The 27712-nt window shown below is 38.0% G+C and overlaps 1 protein-coding gene across 4 annotated transcripts in view; it reads right to left on the reverse strand.

Annotated features, from left to right (window-relative positions):
- KIF16B (kinesin family member 16B) overlaps positions 1-27712 on the reverse strand; it is a 135387-nt gene that overhangs the window by 89585 nt on the left and 18090 nt on the right. For all 4 annotated transcript variants that reach the window (XM_059840668.1, XM_059840667.1, XM_059840670.1 and 1 more), the window contains exons 4-12: positions 26208-26324; positions 20698-20795; positions 20083-20192; positions 19359-19501; positions 18626-18794; positions 18349-18480; positions 14811-14986; positions 12921-12986; positions 8766-8825 (exon numbers count right to left, since the gene is read on the reverse strand). In XM_059840668.1, the coding sequence (XP_059696651.1) occupies positions 8766-8825; positions 12921-12986; positions 14811-14986; positions 18349-18480; positions 18626-18794; positions 19359-19501; positions 20083-20192; positions 20698-20795; positions 26208-26324 (1071 nt within the window). The remainder of the gene's footprint in view (positions 1-8765; positions 8826-12920; positions 12987-14810; positions 14987-18348; positions 18481-18625; positions 18795-19358; positions 19502-20082; positions 20193-20697; positions 20796-26207; positions 26325-27712) is intronic.

Genomic DNA, 27712 nt, shown 5'->3' on the forward strand with positions numbered 1-27712 from the left:
AACAGTGAAGACTTTAGCAGAGGAATATGCATAGTTAGATGCACATTCTTGCCTGGTTGCAACAGCCACAGCCTGTGCTGCCACCCCTGTTTAAGACTGTGTGAATCAAGGCTAATGCCCAGCTGCCATTTAAGATGCAAAGTCAGATGCACAACAGTACCATGCACTCCAAGGTATCAGAATCACACAGCAACAAACTCCTAAATATACTGCTAAAACCACCAGCAGAATGAAATGGTTCCAGCATTTCATCTCACTCTGTCATTAGAAACAGCTTGTTTGTGAGGCAGATAGAATTTGGGGTTCATCTAAACTGGAGCTGTTGGAATGCTTCTTTCCCATCCCACAGCCAAATCCAAAGAGAAATTTACTTTTTTTTTTTTCTTCTCTTAATACTTCTCTGCCAATCCTTTGGGAGAAACAGCTTTTGGGATATATTTCTTCTTTCAGGAGCTTCCACTGATCTCAATTTAGACCACCTTCCTGGCACAAGATAATTAATAGGAAAGCAGAACAAATGCCCAGGAGGAATTGTTGAACAAGTGGCATCTGAGCTGTAGAAAGGATTTCAAAAGCAATCCATTCTGACTCCCTCTCATTTGAAAACCACCTACAAGCTCTAGTGATGCATTAAAGCTAAGCATGGCCTCAATAATCTGCAAATGCAGGGCCCCTCTTGGAGGGAGGAGGAGGGCAGTGAAATATTTGGCAATATGGCTTCTCCTGGACACTGGAGGGCTCTTTTGAAACGCTCAGCCTTATCAACCAAACTGCTCAATCTGGTCTAATCAGTGGTTGGTGAGCTCAGAAACTGTAGTACCCAGTTGTGCTTCTCTTATGGCCCAGCTGGTGACAAATGGAAGAAAGTGTTTAAAACTGAAACAGAAAACAATCAGCAGCCTTAGGCATCTCTTGATCACAACTTTCTAGCAGAAACTGAAAGTTAAAAGTGGTCAGTCCACCATAAAGGCACCACAAGCAGCTATAGCATCTGCAAGAGAAAAAGGAGATTTCTTCACCAGATGAACACAGGTGGCAGAAAGACTTGAAAGCAGACAATTATTCCTTTTGAAATCGACTTTTGACTGCTGCACTCAGCATTCCTCAGGTGGCTGGGGCGCATTCAATACTGCTTCTGTTAGGAAAAGAGCTACAGTAGATAAGTAGCACCAGTTCCCAGTTCAGTTCCTTTTTTTCATGCTCTGACAACAGCAAGCCAAGGCTGAGACAGACAAACTGACTTAGGTAGAGTAAAAATCATCACTTAATAATGGCATCTGTTCAGTCATAGAGTATGAAAAAACAGTGTCTCTTTAAGGTAAAACAAATCATACTTGGATAATCTCTGTCCAACCTCAAATTCCAAAGGAGAAATCTTCTGACCAGAATAGATGATGTTTTAACTACAACCACTGCTAGTAACTGCTACACTTGGGAAATAAATACATAATGCACAAGGCCAGGTGTAATAAAACAAATCCTAATAAAATTGAGAGCTAAGCTTGATATTACTCATCACTGCTCAGGAGACAGGTGCTGTGGGTAAACAATGTAAAAGGACCAAGAACAGTAAACACTTCCTTGTTATCAGACAACTTTCTTAAAAAAGATGAAAAAAACCAAAGAAACTTATTAAATTTTCATGTACTGAAACTCAATTATAAATCTACAGAAGTGATTAATCAAGAGAAAAATGTTAAAAGAAGCAGTTATAAATAGAAACTGCATATCATTGCCACTGGTGCTTCAACTGCAATATCCAGTGAAAGTAATTAGCAGAACTGGCCTGGTGAAAGACCTCTATGTCCAAAAGCCTGTTTGCCTTCTCACTTGTATTACCTGAGAAAATAAAAGATACTGCCTTCTCTCAGAAACTGATCTTTGACATCTCTAAAATACCAAGGACACAAATTTAAGAAAAGATATATGTTTTAAAGACTTTAGCTAAATTTCTCAAACATTCTAGATATACTGTCAGTTGAAAAAGAGGGTTGAAAAATCCACTGAAAAATAATTGCAATAAATCTTAATGTACATAATCACTTTGCAGTGCATTACAACTGTGAATTGTTGTTTAGAAGCGTTTTTGTCAGAACAGTTACTCAGGTTCTTCAGGACTTGCTCCCAAAGCAATGTTTTGGCATTCTCATAAACTTATTTTAATGGATGCAAACAGCAATGAAAGTCAAGATACTGCAAATCATTTTCCCTTAAAATATCTGAATTAAATCCAAATTAAGTATGTAGAAGAATTTGATTATTGTATCTGCAGTGACACCTAGTGCAAGAAATCAAAACCACAGTTACACAGGTTTCTAGAGAAAAGATGCTATTTTCATTTATTGAGTGATTACTGACCAAGATAAACAAGAATAATTAACATCATCCCTCTTAAAACTTTCATAAAATCTTTTCCTCTGCACAGCACTCATAAGCCAGCTGAAGGCAATTCTATGAAACATAATATGTTAATAAGAGACTACTTAATGTGAATGTGCATTTTTCCATATAAATGCAGTTTGATAAATGAACATATATTACATAATTGCTGGGGGACAAACAATTGTTGAGAAAGTCAATACCCCTAGGAACAGAGTCGCTACTCTACTTATTCTATGAACTTTCTAACAGAAAACAAAGCAGCAACATCTGACTTAAATTCTTTCTGCCAGCTTCATACTGTGCAATCCTGTGTTAATTTTGCAGAGATTTTTAAACTTATTAAAAATTCAAGCAGATGACAAAGCTTTTAGAAAGGAAACAAAAACTGGAAGCATGCAATAAGAGTTTTCTAATACAAACAGATGATAAAAGAAGTTATAAAATATCAAATAAGGTTTGTTCAAGTCAAAGTACAGATGTAATTCTCCCTTTAGAAACAGACTGATATGCTTCAAACACTGTCAACAACAGACATTATAACCAAAATGCAAGACCAATATGCCTAACTAACAAGTTTACAAAAATTATTCACTTACTGAAATAGAAAAAACCTTAGAAACAATTCCTGTCAAACATACAAATAAACACATATGCCAAAGCTGCAAATGGTTTAAATGCAGCATCATGTAGACATTGTTTTATATATAGATGCACACCAGTCTTTTAACACAAATTTTTTTCATTTGACCTGTAAACAGAACCAATTTTAGAACCTTTTCTCCTCAAGCATGTGAGCAGAGGTCTTTAAAACTCACATGCACTTCTTAAGGGCAGGAGTAAAGCCTATTTACTTTTTAGAAGTCCTAGAGTTTGTTTTTCAGGAGCCCAAGAGCTTCCATAACTCCTCTACCCTGCTGCCATCAAAAGTGGAAGTAGACATGAGAATTTTAGGGGAAAGCAGAAGGTGCTAATTGACAGCACTTCTCACCTGAGGACTGAGCTTGTTAAAGCAATGATATGAAAGACTGGAGAAAACAAATGCTCATCAAAGGGCAACACACTGGGGTAGAACACAACACAAATGAGAAGAGGAAAAGCAGACAAGTGGGTCACAGTTAATAGGGAGTAACAACAAGGCATAAAACAGCAAAATGGTGATGTATGCCCAGCGTTTCAGACAGAAGAACTGAGACAAAAGTGTTTTAATACCACTCAGCAAATGTGCTTTAAAGATTATCGGGCCATGAAAATAAATGTAGACAAATGCAACATTTCTATAGAACACAACAGACTGCTCTTGACAGAGCTCACTGTGGTATGCAAGCCACCATGGAAAGCAAATTGTTAAAATAAAATATATTTGTTTGTGTCACCCTAATCTGCACCTCGTAATGAGCAACACAGCTGCTCTGAGTTTTGGTCTCCTACTGTCTTTACTGCATATAGCAAAGATTCCTAAAGAATCTGGGACAAAGAAATTTTAATAACCTGCCTTTAACTCAAAAGTGGAATATAAGGTATATTCATACACTCAAATATCATCCTGTGAGAGTGCAGTCCATACAGAAGCTGCAAGAATCATGCTGAAAAAGCTCAGAACTAGAAAACAGAAAGTACAGCTTCTGTGTTTAAGTCCTTTAGATTCAAGTACTTAACAAATGCAGCTTTCCCTTGTTTATATGTATTGTTCAGTTAACGCTTCCTCTGATTCTACAATTTATGTGCATGAATCAGTGCATTTCCAACATAGAGCTTTCAAAACTTCCCACATGCAACATAATCTTCACTTCCACAACTGACCAAAATTCACAAATGCTGCATGTGACAATGGACTTCCCAATCCACACGTGAATAGAGAGAGAATTAACAAAGTTTCACGTATGTATAGATGCTTCAAAATAACAAAAAGAAAGAAAATTCCCCAGCTTAGATGAGTATATCCACCAAAATAATTGGTATCAATCCATATTTATTCATCATGGCAAGTCAAGGGTATTCCATTTTCCCCAAAAAGAGGCATGATATAAACAAACAGTAGCTGTTAATGCTTGAAGATAAGCAGTTTACATACTGTTTCCTTCCTCATGTAGGAACAACCATTGTTAAGACATAAATATGCACTATTAAGCAGTAGTCGACCAAACAGCACAAAAAAGAAAAAGAATAACCAAATAAATCATCAATAAACAGTGTTCAATAACATATTTGCACACCTTGTGGTAAAGCTCTGCAGCAGAATTACTGATGCAAGTGAGGTGGTGTCACTAAATCAACAGGACAAAGCCAGCTGAAGTAGTGACTAGTTAAACTATTGATCACAGGAATTAGACACACACATACCAAAAAAAAAACCCTTGTCCTTTAATAGACTCTGATGATAGATTCCTCTACATCCTTTGACAGCAACACACAAAGCTAATGACATGGTTAGAATCAAACAACAGGATAAGCAAATAAAAGGGAACTTTAAATCTACTTCAAACTAAAAATTATTTTTAAAGAGCATTTAAATACCTTTGCACTAGCTACAAATGACATACATTAAAAAGGCAACAGCTCAAAGTCATACCAATTTCTACACAAACAGAAAAAGGGAGAGAAATTTAAAAGAAAGTTGGGAAGAAAAACCAGCAGAGAATTATATAAAGGAGCGCACATTTTAAAAAGATTTATCTAAAAGCTGCTAAAGGTTAGAGAAAAAAATTGAAACACGCACAAAGGATGACAAAAAAAAAAGTGACACTAAAAAAAAAAAAAGATCTCTAGGAGAATGACAACACAAGCAGTCACATCAAAAGAAGTTTCATACCAACTCATTAAATTACCAATTAAGAGAAAAAAATCAAAAGCTGGATAGGTTACCCTAACATCTTAGATTCCACTATTGATCTTTAGCAGAAGAGTACAAAAAGGACTAAGCTAAGGAAAAGAACAAACAGGATTTCTTCCCTCCTCCTCTTCTTTTTGGGAATGTATATGAAAGAACATTAGAAGAAGGCAGAAAAAATTCACACAAAGATCCAATGAGCTCGAGATGAAAGCTAAAATGCTCCAGTTAAATGCAGAGGTTGCAAGACATCTGAAGACAGAGAAGCAATGTAAAGCAACACTGTTCTGTAAGGTGCAATCCTTTGGTGACATTTAAAGAAATAACCCAAAGCCTGTGGACTTCAAACCAAACACTATCACTTTGAGCTCTGATGCAGTATTTTACCCAGTGGTGAAGCAACACCCACATATTTATTACATTTATTAAATTCAAATATCCTTGCTGTTATTAAAAACAAGCACGGGTGACAGATTGCAATACTAAGTAAGGTTAGAGTGTCAGCTTGTATTACAGTGAGAGATCAAGGATGAAAACAAACATCACTACTATAAACAACCTTGGCACTTCAGGCAGATCAACACCAAGAACCTGCCATGCTACACAATAAAGAATCCTTCATATAGAATCAGCACAAAATTAAACCCTGATGTATGCAGTGTCCTAAGCTTTGAATACAGAAAATGAGAAGATTTGGGCTTTAGGTGTGAGTTGACAAGAATTCAGACTGCAGAGGAAGCCTCCCACAGTCACCCTCCAAAAGGATTCTTCCAAAAGCACAAAAGAAAAAGCCAGCCCCAGCCCAAGAAATGTTCAATCTATCATCAACAGAATGAAAGACTACACAAGATGTTCACAGCTGACAGTGGCATTCAGCCACTGCACACTACCCCAAATCCAAAGCTGACAACATCTGCAGATAGGAGAGTTCAACATCCTCAGTCTAATGATGGAAAAACACAACTTCAGGTTAACTGCACACAAATGTCAAAGGGGACAAAAGCTACCAACAGAAATAAGGAAGAATACTGGGATGCACATATCAGCTGCACATCTGGTACAGCTCTGACTAAAAAAATTCAATTTTAAACTGCCAAATACTTTTATCAAAAACCTGCCTTCACATGGATTTTTCTGTTCCTTGATGCTTTCTAGCTGGAGAGTATTTTCCATTCTCTATGAATTATTTTCGAGGTAGCATTTAGATGCTGCAGGTCCAATTTTAAACAAGGTTCAAAATAACTGGCAAAGGTAAAAAAATGTAAGGAACATCTTCCTTGCAAAACACTGTTTATTTGTCATGCATCTTTGCCTGATGAAAGCACTGTAGTCTCTGAAAGCCAGGTAACTTTTTCCAGCAATTTTCTGTTGATCTAGTGGAAGACACCAGCGTGTCCTGTGATTCTTACTTGTATTTTACAAGGCTTATGCAAAATCCTTTCAATTATTTTGGATTTAAACATTACAGATTTTCCCATCAGCTTGTGAGAACAATTCAAAATCATGTGAATTTTAATACTTAGAACTTAGTACAAAAAAACCATAACTATAGACAATAAAGTAGGGAATCCCATTCAGCTACAAACAAGTGCACTTGCATCTTGCAGGCACATGCAAATAAGATTTGGAGCAAAACATGTTAGAAGCTGCAAAGCAAATGGTTTTTAATTCTCCAAGCCTGTTGCAGTTCAGGAGTTGGAAGGCATTAACTACCTCAGGATAGCAAAGCTAGGGGGAGGCAAGAGAAAGAAGGTTTTAAATGAAGCTCTAAGTACTTTAATGAATAATGTCCTCAAAGTTACTGAATTATGGCATGGGGAAGGTGGCAGGTGTGACTTCAGTGATGTGGACATACAAAGACAATCTCACTTCTCAGAGTGCCAGACAATCTGTTTTTACAAATTACAACGTGTGCTGTCTCTGTGTGTAAGGGAGCGACATAAATGACAAAACAAAAACCCCAATGAACTGACAGAGAATCCATAACAAAAAACACCCCTGCTCTCTGAAGTTTAAAATCTGCTTTCCAGTGACTCAGCCTGGCAAACTTCCAAAAAGCCCTTTCCCACTCATATGCTGTCAGTGATTTCACCAATCATTAAACAAGAAGTGAATAAAAATATGAATACCCTCAGTGAAATGGTGTAAAATAGAACACTATAACTAAGAAATCTTTTGCAGATTTTCAGGGTGTTTGGGACAAAGGAATTTTAATCAACTGCCTTTAACTCAAAAGTGGAATATAAGGTATATTCATACACTCAAATATCATCCTGTGAGAGTGCAGTCCATACAGAAGCTGCAAGAATCATGCTGAAAAAGCTCAGTACTAGAAAACAGAAAGTACAGCTTCTGTGTTTAAGTCCTTTAGATTCAAGTACTTAACAAATGCAGCTTTCCCTTGTTTATATGTATTGTTCAGTAAACACTTCCTCTGATTCTACAACTTATGTGCATGAATCAGTGCATTTCCAACATAGAGTTTTCAAAACTTCCCACATGCAACATAATCTTCACTTCCACAACTGACCAAAATTCACAAATGCTGCATGTGACAATGGACTTCCCAATCCACACATGAATAGAGAGAGAATTAACAGTGTTTTATGTATGTATAGATGCTTCAAAATAACAAAATAAAGATGTAGACAAAACATCTCTGATGAACATGCAACTGATAATTCCCAGTTCAGTATCTAGATAGACATTAAACTGTCCACTCTGTCATGCCAACTGCTAGGTAGTTACCAACCCTGCTCCATTCTCTCTGCTGTATGTGCTTTACTTTTGTTTTCAAGCACAGAGCCATTCACCTCATGTGGAAGTCAGATCAAAGACATAGGTGGACTTGAAGAAAAAAGTTTAAGAAACCAACAAGTGATACAAGAAAAATCAAGTTTGAGATGAGCAATACAGAGAATTAGAAAATTACTTCTAATGCTTGCTTGAATTGCACTACAAACAAGTGGTGTTCAGGAAATCCTGAAAGCTTAAGCCTAATTTTCAAAATTTTTATTTAACAGAACAGTTAAAACTTTGGCAACAAAAATATTAGTTAACATGTTAAAAAACAAATTGTGGGAATTATTCCTCTGTGTATGTGTGCATGCACCCATGTGCTTGTACAAATGCATGGAATCATCAAGTAGCCTGTTAAAATATAACCTCAGATTGCCACCTTAATCATGAACCAAATACCAATATAAAATCTCACCAGGACAATGGAAAATCCATATCTACTATGCACTACATCCACTGAGATACCCAATGTAAGATAAGAAGTGATTATTCACAGGTCTTGTTGATACCACAAATACCAAGGATATGAGGGATCCACTTGTCCCTGGCCCAGGGTTTCTGCATTTTTAATTCAATAAAACCATTCAACAATTTAAAGATTTGTTAGAGAGAAACTGTTTTGCACTGTGGGGTCACTATGGTGAATAATACAAGGAGCTGAGCCAAAGAAGATTACTTAAAAAAAATAACTTTTTTTTTGAGGAAAATACTAAGGCTAGGTCAAATGCCAAGAGGAAAATTTATTTATTTGTCTTACCTTCAGAATATCTTGAGTTTCATTCCACTTGTTAGTCCACTCTTTGGTCAGTTCTTGTACCTATGAAAGAAAACAAATTTTGAAAAAAATCACATCTCTTCCAAAATTCTTGAAAAATGCATTCTCAAAGAAGTAATAAGTATTTGGGTAATTTTTTGTGCAGTTTAATACTTCAGCATTTAGAACAGCACTGATGCTCTTGCAATAATTGCCATATCTACAATACTTCTCCCTCAAAACACAAAATTCTTATTTACACTCTAAGATGAAAGGAAAGTCTGGGATAATTACATCAAATAATTATCCACCTTCAAATAGATTCATGAACTGCTTTAATCCTACTGCCACAGACTGATCCCTTAGCTAGAACAAGACAGCTCCTTTCCCATGGCACAGGCAGGCATGGTAAGGCAAAAATCCCCTCCAGAGGATGACATGCAGAGGAAGAGGCAAACCAGGAGTGAACCAGAGCAAAATCTGCTGCAACTTAGAAACTACCCACTTCATTGTCATCAGCACAGAAGTGAGAAGATGCTTGCAAAGGTGTTACAGACAGGGAGAGCACTGGGTATAAAATCATTCAGGTTGGAAAAGACCTTAAGATCATCAAGTCCAACCGCTAACCCAGCACTGCCAAGCCACTGCTGAACCACATCCCTCTGAAGTGCCACATTTATAGGTCTTTTAAAAATCTCTGGAGATGCTGAGTCAATCACTTCCCTGGGCAGCTTTTTCCAATGCCTGACAACCCTTTCCATTAAGGAATTTTTCCTAATAACCAATCTAAACCTCCCCTGAAGCAGCCTGAGGCCATTTCTTTTAGTCCTATTGCCTTTCACCTGGGAGAAAACTGAGCCCCACCTGGCTTCAGCCTCCTTTCAGGTACTTGTAGAAAGTGAGGTTACCCCTGAGCCTCCCTTTTTCCAGCTTAAACGACCACAGCTCCCTCAGCCACCTCCCTCACACTTGTGCTCCAGATACTTCCCCAACTCTCAGTGTCCTTCTCTGGACCCACCCCAGCACCTCAGTGTCCTTTTTGAAATGAGGGGACCAGAATTGAACACAGCCCTCCAGGTGTGGCCCCACCAGTGCCAAGTACAGAGGAAGAATCACTTCCCTGCTCCTGCTGGCCACACTACTGCTGACACAGGCCAGGTGTCCCTGGCTTTCTTGCCTCTCTGGGCACATGCTCAATCATTTTTAGCTGCTGCCAACCAGCACCCCCAGGTGCTTTTCCACTGAGCACATTTCAGTTCCTTTCCTCCAGGCTGTGGTGCTGCCTGGTGTTGTGAGCCAAGGGCAGGACCTGGCACTTCACCCTATTGAACTCAATGCCACTGCCCCAGCCCAGTGACCCAGCCTGGCCAGGTCCCTCTGCAGAGCCTTCCTACCCTCCAGCAGATCAACACCCACACACCTCAGTGCCATCTGCAACCTGACTGGGGGTGCACTTGTTCCCCTCAGCCAGATCAAAGATATTACAGAGGACTAGCCCAAATACTGAACCCTGGGGAACACCACTGGTGACTGGATGACAAATGGATTTAACTCCATCACTTTTCTTGGTTCAGCCATCCAGAGATCATTCTGAAACGATGCATCTGTGCAAGCCATGAGCAGACAGCTCCACCAAGAGAATGCTGTGGGAGACAACGTCAAAGGCTTTCCTAAAGTCCAGGTAAAAAATATTCACAGCCTTTTCCTCATCCACAAACCAGGTCATCCTCTCACAGAAAGAGATGATGTTAGTCACATTTACATTTTCTGAAAAATCCCTTCGCCCAGGATTTTTCTCCTGGGAAGCTGAGAAACCTCAGAGAAAAGGAAAACAAATTCTTATCTCATTTGCTTCTCCTGTGTTGTGCTCACATGTGGAATGTGTTTGGAGATTGTTTACCCACAGGTGATTGTTCCATTGGATTCTGCTGTGAGTTGTTTTGACTCATTGGCCAATCAGGGCCAAGCTGTGTCAAGACTCTGGAAAGAATCACGAGTTTTCATAATTATCTTTTTAGCCTTCTGTAAATATCCTTTCTGCATTCTTTAGTATAGTATAGTATTCTTTAATATAATACAGTGGCATAAAATAATAAATTAGCCTTTTGAGAACATGGGGTCAGATTCATCATTCCTCCCTGCCACGAGGGTCCCAGCAAATACAAAAATGTTGGTCAAGCAGGATCTGCCTTTCCTCAACCCATGCTGACAGGGCCTGATTCCCCTGGTTGTTCTGTACATGCTGTGTGACTGGACTCAAGATGACCCACTCCATGACCTTCCCCCAAACTGAGGTCAGGCCAACAGAATGCTTAGGATTTGTCCTTCCTTTCCTGATGAAGCAGTTGGCCAGCTCTTTAGGTAACTTTCATCTAACACCACTGCACAAAGAGAGAAGTCTTCGATGCAGTTGCTCCAAACAACTCCTCATTTGCCACCTGCAGCTCTTTTTATGGAATTTGCAGATCAGCTCCAAATTAATCCACAACACCTACAGAAACTTCTCTCATCTCTACCTGCATCTCAAGATTTCAACAAAGACAAGTAAGCACACTTTTCAATGCATTACTATAATTCCTAGTGCTGCTAACTGGAACATTAAAACAAAATAAATTTCAAAAGATTAAAGAAAAACATGAAGGAAGTCTATCACAGCTCTATTCACCATACCAGAACAATTTGCACTGCTCAGAAACACTCCATTTTTAATTAAATCTTTTAAATGAAATGTTTTTAAATTAAACTACTCCAAATGATTCTTATATAAGGAAAATCAACTCATTAAAGAAAGTCACCATATACTTGTTAGGCAATACAAATATGGTGATAAAGTCTTTAAATCTATACAAACAAATTAGTTATTGCACTCATTCAATTATAAAAAAGCTATAACCACTGCAATATCTACCAAGAATTTTCAGTAATTATGTCTACTCTAATTATCATGAATAGCAATCACATAACCTTTTAACAAGGCTGACAAAGGTAATAAAATACACTTGATAAACACCCCAGACAGCAGAGCCAACACTTCTGAGCATGATAAGCAATGGTTACTGTCAGAACATGAAAAACACACTCTAATTAGCCCATAGTCAGCAATTTACATTACTGAGCTGCTCTTGGATAAAAGCTTTTTGTTTGTACTCAAAAATACTAAGGATATAAATAAAACAGGATTCTCAAAGCAAGACATAAATTTTCTAATTCTAAAGGTTGAAGCAGTACCAGTGTAAACCTGAGCATTTAAACCACCTAAGGAGCCATGTTTTTAAAGGCATCATATCTACATATGATTGGCAGTATTCAGAACTAAGTATTTTCTGCCATGTAGTCGAATAATTCCAAATATTTCCCACCTGCCTCTTCCAAAGTATGACTTTTACTCTTTTTTTTGAACCAATCTGCAACAGCTTTCAAAGCAAGCTAATACACAGGAAAGAATTAACAGAGAACAATACAATAAAGAATGAAAGACTGCTAGTCAGAGAAATGATAGTACCATTATATCTAGATTCTTCTGGATGCTGTGAGTTATCCAACCAGCCTGGAAATTTTTTCCAGCCTCCACATTTGGCTGGATTATTGAAAAAACTTGGTGAGAAGCACACTGTGAAGTACACCTAGACCTAAGACCCTCCCCCAAAAGGATAGCTAACTGGGTACTTAATATATTTGTACACACCAGATTTAAATACTGAAATTTTCTAAAAACTTACCCTACACCACAAGTTATAAATTGCTTCAAAGCATAGAAGAAGTGACACTTCTACCCATAATTTTTTGCTGTTTTTTTTCTACTCACTGAATATTTTATTACTGCAATTACTTGCTACTTATTACTGTGATTTAGTGGCTTTTCCCTCTCTAGTCTATTTACAAGCATATTTTTTTAGTAAGGCAGGCTAGTCGGGAACAAGTCTTTTCATTTCATTTTCATAAACAGAACTGTTACATAAATATAAAAGATGTATTTTGTTCTTACTTTTGCTCTTACCTACTTTTTTTTTTTTAAGCATCAAGTTAATGCTGCTGGTCAGAAAAAACTTAGTTGCACATTAAAAAGAATCCTGAAAATTACGAGTACTCCTGCATCCAGACCATCCACTTTTCCTTTTCTTTGATGTTTAAAAACTGCTTTATGAAATTATAACTCACCCTTGCTTCATTCTGCTGAAGCTTTTCTTCCATACTTAAAGCTGTCGGGGAATCCAAGAGTGCAATCTAAAACCATGAAAAGTAAACATCAATTCAAAAAGAAAACAGTCACAGTTTCTGGGGGAACCAAATGAAATTCAATTGTTCAACTTTTCTGAGTCCTTAGCATAAACTTCCTTGAACTTTAATATATATCATTTTACCTTGAAATACTGTGAACAGAATAATCAAAATCCTGTCAAAGCAGCTATTTCAAATTGGCTTGAAAGTACTATTTTCACTCACTCATACACATGGCCACACACACAGAAACCAGACACATTTATAACAGGTAACTCCTAATACATTTTTCTTTATATTTCTAAAAAACATGAAATTTTATTATGCATGAATAGTTATCCATTTTGCTTTAATATTTATGTATACTGCTTTATCTTTAATAACTATATCTTAACATAACTGGCCTTAGAAGAGGAAAATTACTAAACAACACAAACACACAGGCAGTACTCATTTTATGTGACCTTCTACACTGAATCCAGCACCATATTTTGGTAAACAGAGTCTTCAGATCTACAGAAGCATTTGCAATACAGTGCTCTGGTGATACAAAGGAAAACAGGAAATAAATTATACAGAGATTTATACCACTGTGCATATGTAATACACCACCTGCTGCTTTACCAACCATCACAAATTCAATAAACTTAAGCTTCAGTTCTCTACTGTCTCCCACACAGCCATCTACCACATCCTACCACTGAACCAGATCTATTCTGCAATAGCCACTATTTTACAGCTTGAAACTAGGTCAAAGCATTCAAATTTCAAGGGGGTCCAAGTTACATCTACTTTGCCAACTCTAAATCAAATCATATTTTGAAAATAATTAGTTTTCCGCTCCTAAAGAATATGAAAATACCACAAGTAATTCAACCCCATAAAGAATTTAACTGTTGGTAAAAAGCAGAGCTCTCTGCTCCAATCATCTACAAGAGCCATTTCTGCTTCCATCCCCTTTTTATAGCATGAAATCCAGCTGAAGTCCTACTCTTCTACTAACAATGGTCTAACATGCTAAACTGACATTTCATATTGCACAGACCATCTAAAACAGAATTACCTCATTCTAGAAACAAATCTGAAGTAGTGCTTCAGATACTTCCAAACTATATTTGCTCAAGTATGAAACCTAGCAGATCTGAGTGACATTATCCAGAAGAGACAACTGGCCTGAACCAATTGGATATTCTTTATTGTTACTTTGGTTTCACCACCCTGGGAACAGAGCAGTAACTAAACTTAATTTAACTTGTGCAGAGACTGTTTCCAGCAGATCATACTGACCAAGCAAGAAAGAGAATCATGCAAAAGTGAAGCAGAGCATTTTTGTTTCCTTACACTACCACTGAAAATATTTTTACATATTTAGAATGTTATGTGCCTTCTAATGTACTGCACAGCCAAACACAAATACAATGTATTGTTTAAATCCATTCATACTCTACATGTTCATATTTATGCATCTTGAATACTTTAAACTTTCTTTTAAGATACTACACTAAGTACATCAGGACATTCAGGACAGACCCAGAAGGTATGTTCCTGCTCAGTCTCCTTATGCTGCGTTCACTACCTGTTCCACAGCACACAGCAATCCAGCTCAGATTATATTACAAGAAACCTAAAAGCTTTGGGAAGACATTTTTTTTTTATGTTAAAAGAAGCAATCTGCTGGCCATATGGAAAATGATTCCATCAGGAAACTAATATTCATTCGTAGCCTCATCGAGCTTGTTTACTCAAATCAATATAATGAAAGATAATTACAGCCTAGAAATAGATGTTATAACTCAAGGAAAATTACACATCAATCCAAGTAAAGCTAACCTGATTCCCTTGAGCAAGCAGGGCTTTCAGTCGGGCTATTTCAGCTCTCAGCTCACGGATCAGTTTGACGTTAGGATCCTCATTAATTGTGGGCTTGTTGATGATGTTTTTGGCTCTATTTGCATAGCGAAGTGTACTTAAAGTTTCTCCATAATTGACATCAGCAGGTGAAATAGCTAAGGACATGAAATCAGAAGCAGTTTATCTAGCACCATATGTTGCATTTACTGAAGTTAGATTTTAAAAGTCAGATCAATTCAATGTGGGTGAAGAGACAGAAATATATCATTTACCAGTATGGATACAATTTGTTCCAACTCTTCAGCAATTTCATGTCACTATAACTTTGCATAAGTAAACACTGTATGAGATAAGTGCATTAGGATAATCAGGTCTAACAACCAAGTGTTGCAAAGAAATCTTGCTGTCAATCTTATTTAACATTTATATTTCCCTGGTAAACATAAACGTCCTATATAAATACTTCACAGGTTTTCTTGCAATTTTTTACAAGATCAGTCAGGAAAACAGAGAATATTTTTTAAGTATCAATGTAATCACTGAAAAGAAAAGACATTCCAGGTAAAACACAGTAGGGAAATTAAACAGCGTTAAAACAAAAAATAACCAGACAGGAGAACCAAAACAAGAGAAGAGCTTCTATAATTTACAAACCTAGCTGTTCTCCTGAGCTGCAGGCATCTGGCAGCACACAGAACTGTCAGCTGTCTGATGCATCAAGAAAAACCAGTATTATTTTTCAAAGTAACCTAACCAGGAAAAACAATGCAATTTAAATCCAAGTGCTAATGCTATCCTTCCCTAATTTTCCTAACAATATATATGATGTACCAAATTAAAAAGATAATTAAGGCATCCAAATAGATTAGTGGAAACACAGAAGAAAAAACCATCCAGAAATTATAATGATCAAACTGAACAAGAGATCTAGAGAATCAAACAATAAAATTACCTGAAAAATTAATTAAGCAACTAAAATAATCTGTCCTTTCTTATTCTCTCAAAAAAAGAATTTTTTTTTTTGTAGTAGAGACTCTCTGAGCTACAGAAGATGAACTTTGAAACAGCCTAAAATTCCCCTAGCTCACACTCTCACTTCCCAGCTTTATCTATTGTTTCCTCTCCACTATTCAATGTTACAATGTGTTACAGAAAAATGACAACTCATAATCAGACATATTTTTCTACAGCCCTTCCTACAGTTTAAAGTGATCTTCCTGCATTTTTTTGTGCTTACTTATAGAAAAGGTAGGACAAATGTACATGGACAGCTTGCTGGGCTGTTAGGAAATTCTACCACATTACCAGTAGAGTTACTGTTGAAGAAAAGATCAACCAACCATCAGGGCTCTGCCTAGCAGAAGCATCACTAATAGATGAGGAAGTAGCTGAAAAAGAAGCTGGGTTCTGTAATCATTAGTATAGGCACTGAAAGCTCACTGTGTTTCTAAAACTTCTCTTCCCAAGCCCTCTGTCAAAAAAAAGCCCAAGAACATAGAACTGCAAGAAAGCAGCAAGAAGTTGCCAGCACAGCTTTACTTAAAGAGCCAGAAAACCAAAGCAGAGTCTGGTCCACAATCGTCTACTGGCACTACTAAGATTCTCCTGAGGAGAACAAGTGGCATGGATTCCAAAAACATCCCCAAAATCCTACAACAAAGGAACTGCTATCCAGAGAATCTGACTGGTTCTGAAGAACCAGAACCTGATCTGATACATTTTATTCCCTCAATTCTGCTATCCCACATTCCCAAAAGGAGACTGTACCAGTTAAGACCACATTTCACTTGAGCAGGAAAGAGAGAGGAATTTCAGAGCTGCTCTTCTGAAAGCAGCAACGCCTGGGCAAGCTTGACAAGAGGGTCCACAGGGACCTACTGAGGGTCACTAAGTCCAGGTGCAAGGTGCTGCACCTGGGTCAGGGCAACCCCACCCAGGAGTACAGACTGGGGAAAAGAGCTCATTGCAAGCAGCCCTGCAGGAAAGACCTTAGGGGTTCTTTTTGGTGGGTGAACATGAACCAGCATTCTGTGCTCAAGGCCCAGAAAGCCTACCTTACCCTATCCTGGGCTGGTAAATGGTTTTAAGCTAAAAGTGGAGCAATTTAGATCAGATATTAGGACAAAATTCTTTACCCAGAAGGTGATGAGACACTGAAACAGTGAAGTACCAAGGCCTGAACAACAGGGCCTGAGCCAAAGCTGACATATAGATGAACCTTCCAACCAAATGTTATACATATATTTGGTCATTAGTAGAGTAATGTTATATATATGTTCATTTATTGGCAAAACTTGTATTTACTCTTACATATTTAGAAACTGGGTAGGGCCACATCTGGCCTAATTAGGGGAGGTATTACAATCAAAGACAATTCCCTCGGTTCCTCCTTGAGCCTATACCAGGCTTTGGGAGAAAGCCAACAGGAGAATGAAGTTAGAAATTATATCCACTTGATTGTGTAACAGTAGAAAACCTGGGTCACTGCCATAGCAAAGTGGGGGAGCCTCATGGCCTGAGGTGGACACACCACAGGAGTTCCCAATTGCCAGGTGTGGCTCTCCAGTCCTTTGCTGTGACAGCTTCCCCCCACAGCTGATGTCTCTCAGACTTGGATGATGCATCTTTATTAGGGTAACCTGGTGATGTATCTTTCTTAATCACTATAGGCATTCTTTCATAGTAATGATTAGGTGCTCTTCTTAGTTTATCTTTTTGTAATTCTTAGCTAATTATTATGTGCCTTGCTTAGCTTATCCTTTTGTGATTGTTTACAGTTTTATATTATAGTAAATACAGTTCCTTAATTTGGTGTCTGTGTCTCTGACCCCACCCAGGGTGGATGGAGCTCTGAACACCCTGGTCTAGTGAAAGGTGACCCTGTCCATGGCAGGACTGATGGAGCTAAACAATCTTTAAGGTCCCTTCCAACTCAAACCATTCCATGATTTCCAACATTCAAAATCCTCACCTCCCCTTAAACATCATCCTGGCTTCACTCTGGTTTTCTGGGAATGGAATTCCCATTCCAGTTTGTTGACAAACCTGCAATACACATGGCATAGGTAGGGTTTAAACTAAGTGATCCTTGCAGACCTTCCTATGGGTAAAAAGGAAACCATAAGAGTTTTCAAGACAACTCATCATACTTAAATTTAGACAAGGAGTTGAAATGTTGTGTGCTTTTAGAAGGTTAGATTAAAGTGACAATCTTTCCCACAGGATGTCAAAAGAGACCAGGTTGCTACTAATGCAACAACAAAAAAAAAAAAAAAAAAAACAGCTTGGAACAGCAACTGATTCACACACCAGTACAGACCAGATCCACAAAGCTCCAGTTACACTGTGCAGAGTGTAAGTAAAAACCAGAATGTTATAAGTTCAGAAAGAAAGAAATCACTAATATGTGTAGAACATGTTGTGCCTTAACAAAACATCTGGAATCTAAATTTTTACATCCACTCCTATTAAGCATGAACTATTCAGAATTCCAAAAGAGTAAATTAAAAACACTTACTGGCAATCATTATAGTTTTGGAGTTTCCTCCTAGGCTATCTTTTAATAGCCAAGTCAACACTGAGTCCCTGTAAGGCACAAATACTTGCTTCTTCTTTGAAAGAGGATTTGTTGCATCCTGAGATAAATCAGCTGTGATAAGAAGATAGAAAAAAAAATTAAAATGAGATCTTTTCATTCATTTTCAAAAACATGATAAGCCATTATTTGTGTAAGCAAAGGTATTTAATGACTAAAAACACCTCAAGAGAGACAAGCACAAAAAAAAGAGACTTACCTAAGGCAGAAATTACGTTTCCCAGAGTAACTAGAGATTTGTTAATATTCCCTCCTTCCTTTAATCTAACCCCTGTGGCACCAGTGGCATCTGCTCTCTCACTTCCAGCAAGATCTACCAAATGAATCTTGCTAACAGTTTCACAAGGCATTTCAGAATCAAATTTAGCCTAAAGAAAAGAAAAAATAAAACAAAGAAAAGTATGTTAAGCTAATAAATCCTGCACTTTTACTGAATCAAATTTAGTGGCCTTTTTTATGACATGACTGAATTTAACTTGTTTACAATAGGAAATCTTGAGACGACAGGTGTATTAGAGATGCCACTGAAAGACATTTGATAATGAGTGGTTGCATAACTCCCATATTATTTCTTTAAATTGTAATATTTGCAACTTTTTAGCCATTTACAGACAAGCTATGACACTGTGAGTTGTAATTTACATGGATGCAGTGACCATGTGCTGCATTCATTTCATTAAGCTTACAATATTTGTATTATATTTATATATTGCTTTCAATAAGTTATAGCATGCACAGACAAATTTACACTCAATTTCTCCCCCACCTCCAAGTTCTCTTCATCTAGCAGGTCATCCATGGGCTTTCTAAAAAGCCCCCAAAAACAACAACCAAGAGCATCAGAAGTCATTAGAAAAGGAGTTTGCTGCATATAAGCAAACTATGCTCTGAAGAAACATGTCCAATCTCTGGAGGGAGTTTGGTTTTGTTACCTGAGTGAAGTTGATTGTGAAAATGGCATGTGACCTGCTGCTAACATCATTCATTCCAGTGGCAGCCGTCGTCCTGTTTATATTTCCTGCATCCATAAGTTCCTCAACATCAGTATAATTTTGGACTAAATGTTTAGACAAGTCTGAAGAAAACCAGAGGGTTACATTATGCTCATACATGTCCTTAATTTTCTTTACAAAAAGATTCAAATTACCCTCACTACTGCAAACTATTGCTGCAATTAGTGTTTATTGTCATACTTTTCATCACCTAAGGAAAGGAATGAGGCTTCATATGAACACTGGACCACTTACACATTTACAGTAAAAAAGAAAAGAAATACACAATCTTATTAAATTATTTAGTGGAATAACATGAGCATAATCCCACAAGAGACATGAACCTTCCCTGGTAGAAAACAGTTTAGGACAATTAGATCCTAATAGGTTTTCATTTCATCTAAATATCTAAGATTTATAAATTATAGTCAACAAACTATTAAAACCAACTGAGTCTCTTAACATTACTTAAAACTGTGTTATAAATTTACAGATAAAAAAATCTGTAATAATTTTTGGATTGGGAAAGCAAGTAGAGATGCAAAATTAGAAGCTATTCCTTCAATGCTTTTTAAAGATAACATGCCCTATAAATTAAACACTATATTTTAGAACATATAAAGATAATAAAATATGCAGTGTAAAACAATTGAAGTGTTTTTACCCTCAACATATGGCCCTTCTTTTGGATGTTCTCGTATTCGTAAATTATTCGTTTTTGATGACTTCCGTCGGAGAAGATCCCTCACACGCTCATTGTAAATTTCCAAATAACTGAAAGAAAAGAACAGAAAGCCACTGACTGATTCTAGAGCCTTTTATAAAAGGAAAGCCATCCTAACACAAGTATGAAAGCAAAACACTCAGAGAAAGAACACAGACCCAAAGTTGGCTTAAGATAATAATGACTACAAGGTATTGTATCATAAAGGAAAAAGCCAAAAAGGCAAGAAGGAAAGAAAGCAGACATGAGCAAGATCAAGATCTCCTAATGTTAGTCTGAAATAAAGGGTAAAAAAAAAGGAAGGTGCTGTCCAGTAGCAAAGGCATTTGCACTACCATATAAATGATACAATATGCACAGCTCTTGGCTTGAAGGTACAAGTACTGCACATTTTGACTACAAGTACCAACAAAAATCAATTACAGGACTGAGGCCAAGCATAAAAAGTTATTTTTGAAAAATATGCACTCTTCCCAGAGATAAAGTGAAAGAGCAGAGTGTTTGTAAGTGAAACAAGTTTGATAACCTGCAAACTCTTAACATGCCAAGACCTACCTGACTTCTGTTCGAAAAGATGCCTCATTCCTCTTTGTTTTTTCACTTATTTTGCTGAATAATCCTTCACAAATTCGAGGTATCAAACCTGCATCACCCTGCAATAACAACAATTCTTAATTCCAAGGTTATACATGCATGCACAATATATTTTGAAAAATAAAGCCCTATATGACTAGTGGAGAGTTTAAGACTCCAGAAAGGGGAAAAATCAAAACTTTTCAGCTAACACTCTCTTGCCTTTTATTTAACTGCAGTCACCTTGCCACTTTAACCCTTTTGTGTGTGGAACATACAACCAGCTTCATTTCTTTGCTACTGGAATACATTTTGTCCCTCCCATTCAGTTTGAATAATCCCAACTGCTTAAGGCAGAGACCAGCTCCCCAGAGTAAGTCATGAACTGCCTTATCTCACCAGTATCTTTAACTGCTTCTATCTCACTGTCCATTTCACTGTGCACTTGGCAACAACTGCAGAGAACAGGACAAGAGACATATACAAACAGCCATGGGACATTTTCATTCAAACCCCCAGTTCTCAGGTCACAGTCCTTCCTGCGTTGAAAAGTGCAACAGGTCCTCTGAATGAATTAAAACACTATGACAAAATTAAATCTTCATTCAGCATATCCCACAATCCAGCCAAACTTAATTTGATATTAACTACTGAATGTTTGTCTCTGCAGATAAAGTGTTTTTATGCATGAAATGCTTGGTTGGTTTAATAAAGCAAACTGAATAAGACCTATCCCACTGAGATACCCAGAAACTTAGCATGCAGCTTTCCTTGCTGGTCCAGGAAGAGCCCTCTCTAGCCAAGCAGGAAGCCATAGTGAGGGTTTTCCCCAGAGCAGAGGAGCAGGAGAATGCCACACAGGTCTGTGGTGTTTGTGAGGGTCCCCAGGACGAGGTGAGAGATGAGAATCTGACTCCATGTTCTCAGAAGGCTGATTTATTATTTTATGATATTATATCATATTAAAAGAACGCTATACTAAAACTATACTAAAGAAAGAGAAAGGATACAGACAGAAGGCTTCACAAGAATGAATAATAAAAACCCATGACTCCTCAGAGAGTCACTCACAGCTGGCTGTGATTGGCCATGAAGTAAAACAATTCAAAGGGAACCAATCAAACATTCACCTGTTGGTAAACACTGTCCAAGCCACATTCCAAAGCAGCAAACACAGGAGCAGCAATCAGATAATTATTGTTTTCATTCCTCTCTAAGCTTCTCAGCTTCCCAGGAGAAAATCCTGAGCAAAGAGGATTTTTCAGAAAATATCATGGTAACAGAGGTCTGGTCTCATCTGACATAGGGGTGTTCACTCCCAGCTGCCCCCTTCCCACCAAGCAGGATTAGGCAGGTGACCAACTCCTGCTGAGGACATCTCCCCACGCTTCAGGGAAATGGCAGTTAACCTTCCTCAGAGCCATGGCTCCTTGGAATAACAGGACAGGATGTAAACATACAGATGAGCTTTGGGGTAAGAGCTCCAGGCTCAGGAGCAGCTCACAAAACAGTCTGGCAGCTATAATTTCCCTCCAGTCTAAAAACTGTAAGAGAGTCAATGTGATGGGCTAACTATTTACCACTGCAACAAGAAATGCTCTTGTGCTTACAGTCAGGGCCTTGTAATTAAGCAGGATGCAACCAGGACAAGCCAGACCACACATTCAATGTGAACACAGACTAGGCACTCCCTGGTGGGATTCTACAGATAACTGGCAACAGGAAAACACAAAGCCAATGCACTCCCCCTGCACCAAACTCTGTCAGAGCCAGTGCTCCATAGGCAAAGATTTCTATTCTTGGACTCCTACAAAAACCCAATCCTTTCTGCCCAAGCTCACTCAAGTTTGCTCCTATGCTGGTTCCTCTGCCCTCACTCTTCAGTTTCCCTCTGCATTCTCTGTCACAGCAATCTTATTCCAGGTGCCACCTCCGAGCTCCTCTTCCTCACTCCTTTGCCCAGATAAAATTCCCAATTCATCATCCAGTCACTTCTGGTTTCTTAATTATACATTATCCCTCCATTTTGCCTTTTCCCAGCATTTCCTCCTCTTAATCAGAGCCTCTCTATCCTTCCCAAACCAAGCTTCATTCTTTGAAATAAAAATCTATTCTCTGCTCCCGTCTTTCCTAGTTCTTAACATGACTGCACCTAAAAACCAAAATAAATCCCAGATTAAGGGAAAAAACTTGCAGATGATTCAGGCATTTTGAGACACTTGCCTCTGCCAACAGAGGAGCGGCCTTTCCCAATATCTGTCAATTATCAGTCTCTATTTCCAGGTAAAATTTCATGAGTCAGTGTTGGAAATTCCCACACACATTTTATTTTAATTTTTTTTTACACAACAGAAGAGGGAAAATACTTTTCTTTCATCTCATGCTTGGAAACACCAGAATAGTTTTAATTAAAGCTTAGGGGAAAAAACCATGGAAGGATCTATCACAAAGTTTTAGGCAAATCATTAGTGTCTGACATAATCCAGCAACCACAAAAATAGGCTTGAAATAGGAAGTACAAGCTCCAAATGAGTAATTTCAACCTTAGCAATACAATGTTGAGAAAGGAAGCACACACAGTTCCCAGAGTATTATGCTAGTAAAATGTACATCTTAAAGTATGTACACTCTTTGTTGGAAACTATATTTAAACACTTTCACCTTTTCACCCCCTAGAGCTGAAGGGCAGATCAACTACAGCTTTGACTATTTTTTTTTTTCCTGGTCTACAGAGTTTCCAGACATGAAAATCAGAAGAGCCAAAATAGGTAGTTCACACAAAAGCTGAATTTTCTCATTAAAAGCCTGTTCTTCTTCTGTGCTATCTAACCAGAAAAATCCTTATTGCAATTTAAATGTACTGAGTTTTGCCCATCTACCTTGACCATAAGGAGCAAATTATTCTCTTCCTTTCTGTAGCAGCCTTTCAGGTCTTAGAAGACTTTTAATCCCCCACAGTCTTGCCTTCTCTGCATATCCAAGTCTGAATTTCCTGGTATTTTATAGATCTCTGCTCATTTCAATATCTCTGCTCACCAATCTAACTGGCCCACATATTTCTTGAAATGATTGCTGTACATAGAATTGCAGAAGAAGCCTTCCAGAGCCAAGAACAGCAAATATTGAAAACAAAATGAGAACAGAACCCAGGCTTTTTAAACTGAAGTAGGGAAGAAAGAATACTTATTTCCAATTCAAGTTTTCTTATAGCACTGTAGTCTCTCTGACAGGGCCATCAATTTTGAAGCATTTAACTTGCCAGCTGAGTATACTTTATTTGCACTCTATACAAAGCCAGATTAAAGTATTTATGTATCATGCCAAGAAGATTAGACCTTTATAACAGAATAGTGTCAAACAAACTCCAGCATCTATTCATTTGCAAACTGTTTTGATAATTACAGTCATTATATATAGTGAGGCAGGCTCATAAAAATGTCACTTTTATAAATTTCTGAAATAGAAATCCACACCTAGGTTGTGAGATATTTTCTGGTTACAAAAGTCTATTCTGCTTATGATATTGAGGTAAACATAAAGCTACTTATTTTGTAACAACTGAAAGAAAAAGATTTACAGCTAATTTTCTCTCCTAAGCTAGAGGAGGTGCAAAGAGCCCAATCTTCCTACATTTCAGAAGAGTGATCTATCCAAAGAAGAATAAGTGTTAATATTTTCCTTTTCATTTCTACTGAGAGAAGACACAATACATTTTTTTTCCCAAGGATTAAAGAATGAAACCTGCAGAGGCTGCCTGGCAAACAGGCTACATCAGTCAGTCTTTCTAAACTGCTCCACCCCCAAAAGTTTAGTGGGTTTTCTCTGTCCTTGGACAGTCACAGAAGCAACTTTGAGAAACCACCATCCTTCATCCACAAACTGCCAAATACCTCCTATCACACCTTCCTCATCCCCCAGTGCTCAATAGGACATAATCCTTAAAATTTCATTTCCTGTATAACCTCATTGGGGTTTGATGAACTGCTGTCATGCCCAATTTCTGCTTCTTTCCTGACAGCCTTCTCTAAGGACCTATTTTAGGCTTCTCGGTCTTCAAAAGAGTTTTAAAAAGCTCATACCTTCAGAAAAAGCTGATCATTAATTTTTTCAAAATCAGTATCTCCTTTTTTTTTTTGTCTCAAGTTGGGCATAGAAAATCAGCAGTAACATTAGAAATTTTTGGCTTTGTTACTGAACAAAAATTACTGGCTAGAAGGTATGACACATGGAAGGGTTAGTAGCATACAGAAGAAGCATTATTAAAAATTCCATAAAAAACATGCTCCTGCAACAGTGTCATTTTAATCCATTCCAACAAAAATATACACCAGCTCACTCGATGTGGCACAAGAAGTGGACATTGTCTACCTGGAATTCTCCAAGGCTTTCAACATGGTTTCCCACAGCCTGCTGCTAAAGAAACTAACCTGTTATGGTCTAGACAAGGGGTCTGTGTGGTGGGTGGGAACTGGCTTACAGACTGCACTCAGAGGGTGATGGCAAACAGCTTCTTCTAAAATTGGAAACTTATCACAAGTGGGGTCTCCAGGAATCAATATTGGGCCCAATGCTGTTTAACTCTTCATAAGTGACCTGAACAATGGGACCAAGAGTAGCACAGCAAAGTCTGATGAAGACACCAAAGCGAGTGGGGAAGTCGACGCTTCAGAAGGGACAGCCCCCCTGAAGGAAGACCTGGATAAACTGGAATAGTGGGCTAACAAGAACCTTATGAAGTTCAACAAATATAAGGTCTTGCACAAGAGAGAACATAATCCAGGAGCACAGCAAAGGCTGGGATCTATCTGGCTGGAGAGCAGCTCTGCAGAAAGGGACTTGGGGTTCTGTGGACAGCAAGCACAACAAGAGCAAGCAGTGTGGCAAAGAAAGCCAACAGGATGCTGGACTGCATCACAACAACCAGGGCAGAGATGAAAAAGTCATTATCCTACTCTACTCAGCACTTGTCAGGTAACACCTAGAATATTGCACTCAGTTTTGGTCTCTGCTACACAAAAAGGATTTGGACAGGCTGGAAAGGGTCCAGAGAAAGGCCACAAGGATGACCAAAGGACTGGGAAGCTGCCATGAGAAGAAAGGCAGAGAGAGTTGGATTTGTTCAGCCTTGAGAATAAAAGGCTTAGAGGAGACCTTATAAGCCTGTTCCAGTATTTAGCAAGTGCCTACAGAGAAGATGGAGACTCCTATTTACAAGGAGTCACATGCAAAAGACAGTGGTAACAGATACAAATTACTCCTGCAGAGAATGGGACTGCATACAAGAGAACCATTTTCCATGAGAACAATCAGTGACTGGAATTATGTCCCAGAGGAGTGGTGGACTCCCAACAACTGACACTCTAAAGATTCATCTGAACAGGATGCTGGGCCATCCTGTCTTGACCATGCTTTTGCTAAGAAAAGTTGGACTAAATGATCCCTGAGGGCCCTCCCAAGGTGGTATTTTAGGGTTCAGTGACAACATGACGTACCGCGTTCCCCATCATGGTGTAGGACTTGCCAGAGCCCGTCTGTCCATACGCAAACACAGAGGCGTTATAACCTTCAAAGGCAGATTTAAGCACCTCTGTACCAAGATTTTTGAAAACCTAAAAATAAAAAAATAAATGTTTAAGCCAACAGAAGTTTGGGGAAGAAGATTGCCATCAGCCCAGCATGGCAAATATTGAAGAATACCACAAAACACATATTTACTATAGGAGAGGAAATTAATATTTCAAATAAAAGACTAAGCATTTCATATTCAATCAACATATTTCATTTACAGCACTGCAGTGGTTTGGTTTTTATTTGTTTCTCTGTCACGGAACACTTGACAAGTCAAATTGCTACTTTCTTTTCTAAAGCCACAATGTCTTTCAGCAATCTCAGCTACTCCATTCACTTTCATTATTGCTATTATCTTTTTGTATCTTATATTTTTATGTATATTATTTGTATCTTATATCATTTATATCTTATGTTACTATCTTTTGTATCTTTGCCAACTCTCCACATTGTGCAAATATCCAGTCCCTGCTCAAAAGGAAACATTTCCATGATTCTGTCAGTTTCTTCCTTTGTTTTTTTGGAGGGTTTTGTTGGTTGGTTTTGTTTTTTTTTTGCTTTAATCAAGTGTAAGAACATGACGCATAATCTTCTCTGAATTTTCCCCATAAGTGGCTTTCACATAGCAATGCTTTTTAGGCTGGCAAACATGGAAACTTGTTTCTAATGTGGTAAGTGACCCTTTTTCCTCATTTAACCCCTTCTCTTTTACCCTCACCATGTAATAACTAGTAATGATCCTTCCTCCATATCACATAATAGGGGACTCTGGTCTCACCTAATAATTCAGCTCAAACCAGATGCCTTCAACACCTTCCTCTACAGCACTGGCTCCCTCCAACATACCTCACAGATTTGCCTGACCTTTCATGATCATTATCCCTCATTTCAATCCATACCCTTTATTGTATTTGGGTTGCCCCCAGAAGGAGGAAGGAAGGAATGAATCTGACTCCATGTTCTCAGAAGGCTAATCTATTATTTTATGATACTATATTATATTAAAGAATGCTATACTAAACCATACTAAAGAATACAGAAAGGATACTTACAGAAGGCTAAAAAGACAATAATGAAAACTCGTGACTCTCTCCAGAATCCTGACAGCTTGGCCCCCATTGGCCAATGAGTCAAAACATCCCACAGCAAAAACCATGAAACAATTACCTGTGGGTAAACAATCTCCAAACACATTCCACATGTGAGCACAACACAGGAGAAGCAAATGAGATAAGAATTTGTCTTCCTTTTTCTCTGAGGCTTCTCAGCTTCCCAGGAGAAAAATCCTGGGCAAAGGGATTTTTCAGAGAATGTGAATGTGACAGCCCCTCACTGGACAAGGAGTAACACTTGGTGCAGCATTTCTCCCATTTAAAATACTAATCTGTGTCTCACCATCTAGACATGATTTTCAAAAATCTCATAGATG

The sequence above is a fragment of the Haemorhous mexicanus genome, chromosome 3, assembly GCF_027477595.1.
Source record: "Haemorhous mexicanus isolate bHaeMex1 chromosome 3, bHaeMex1.pri, whole genome shotgun sequence".
NCBI lineage: Eukaryota > Metazoa > Chordata > Aves > Passeriformes > Fringillidae > Haemorhous > Haemorhous mexicanus.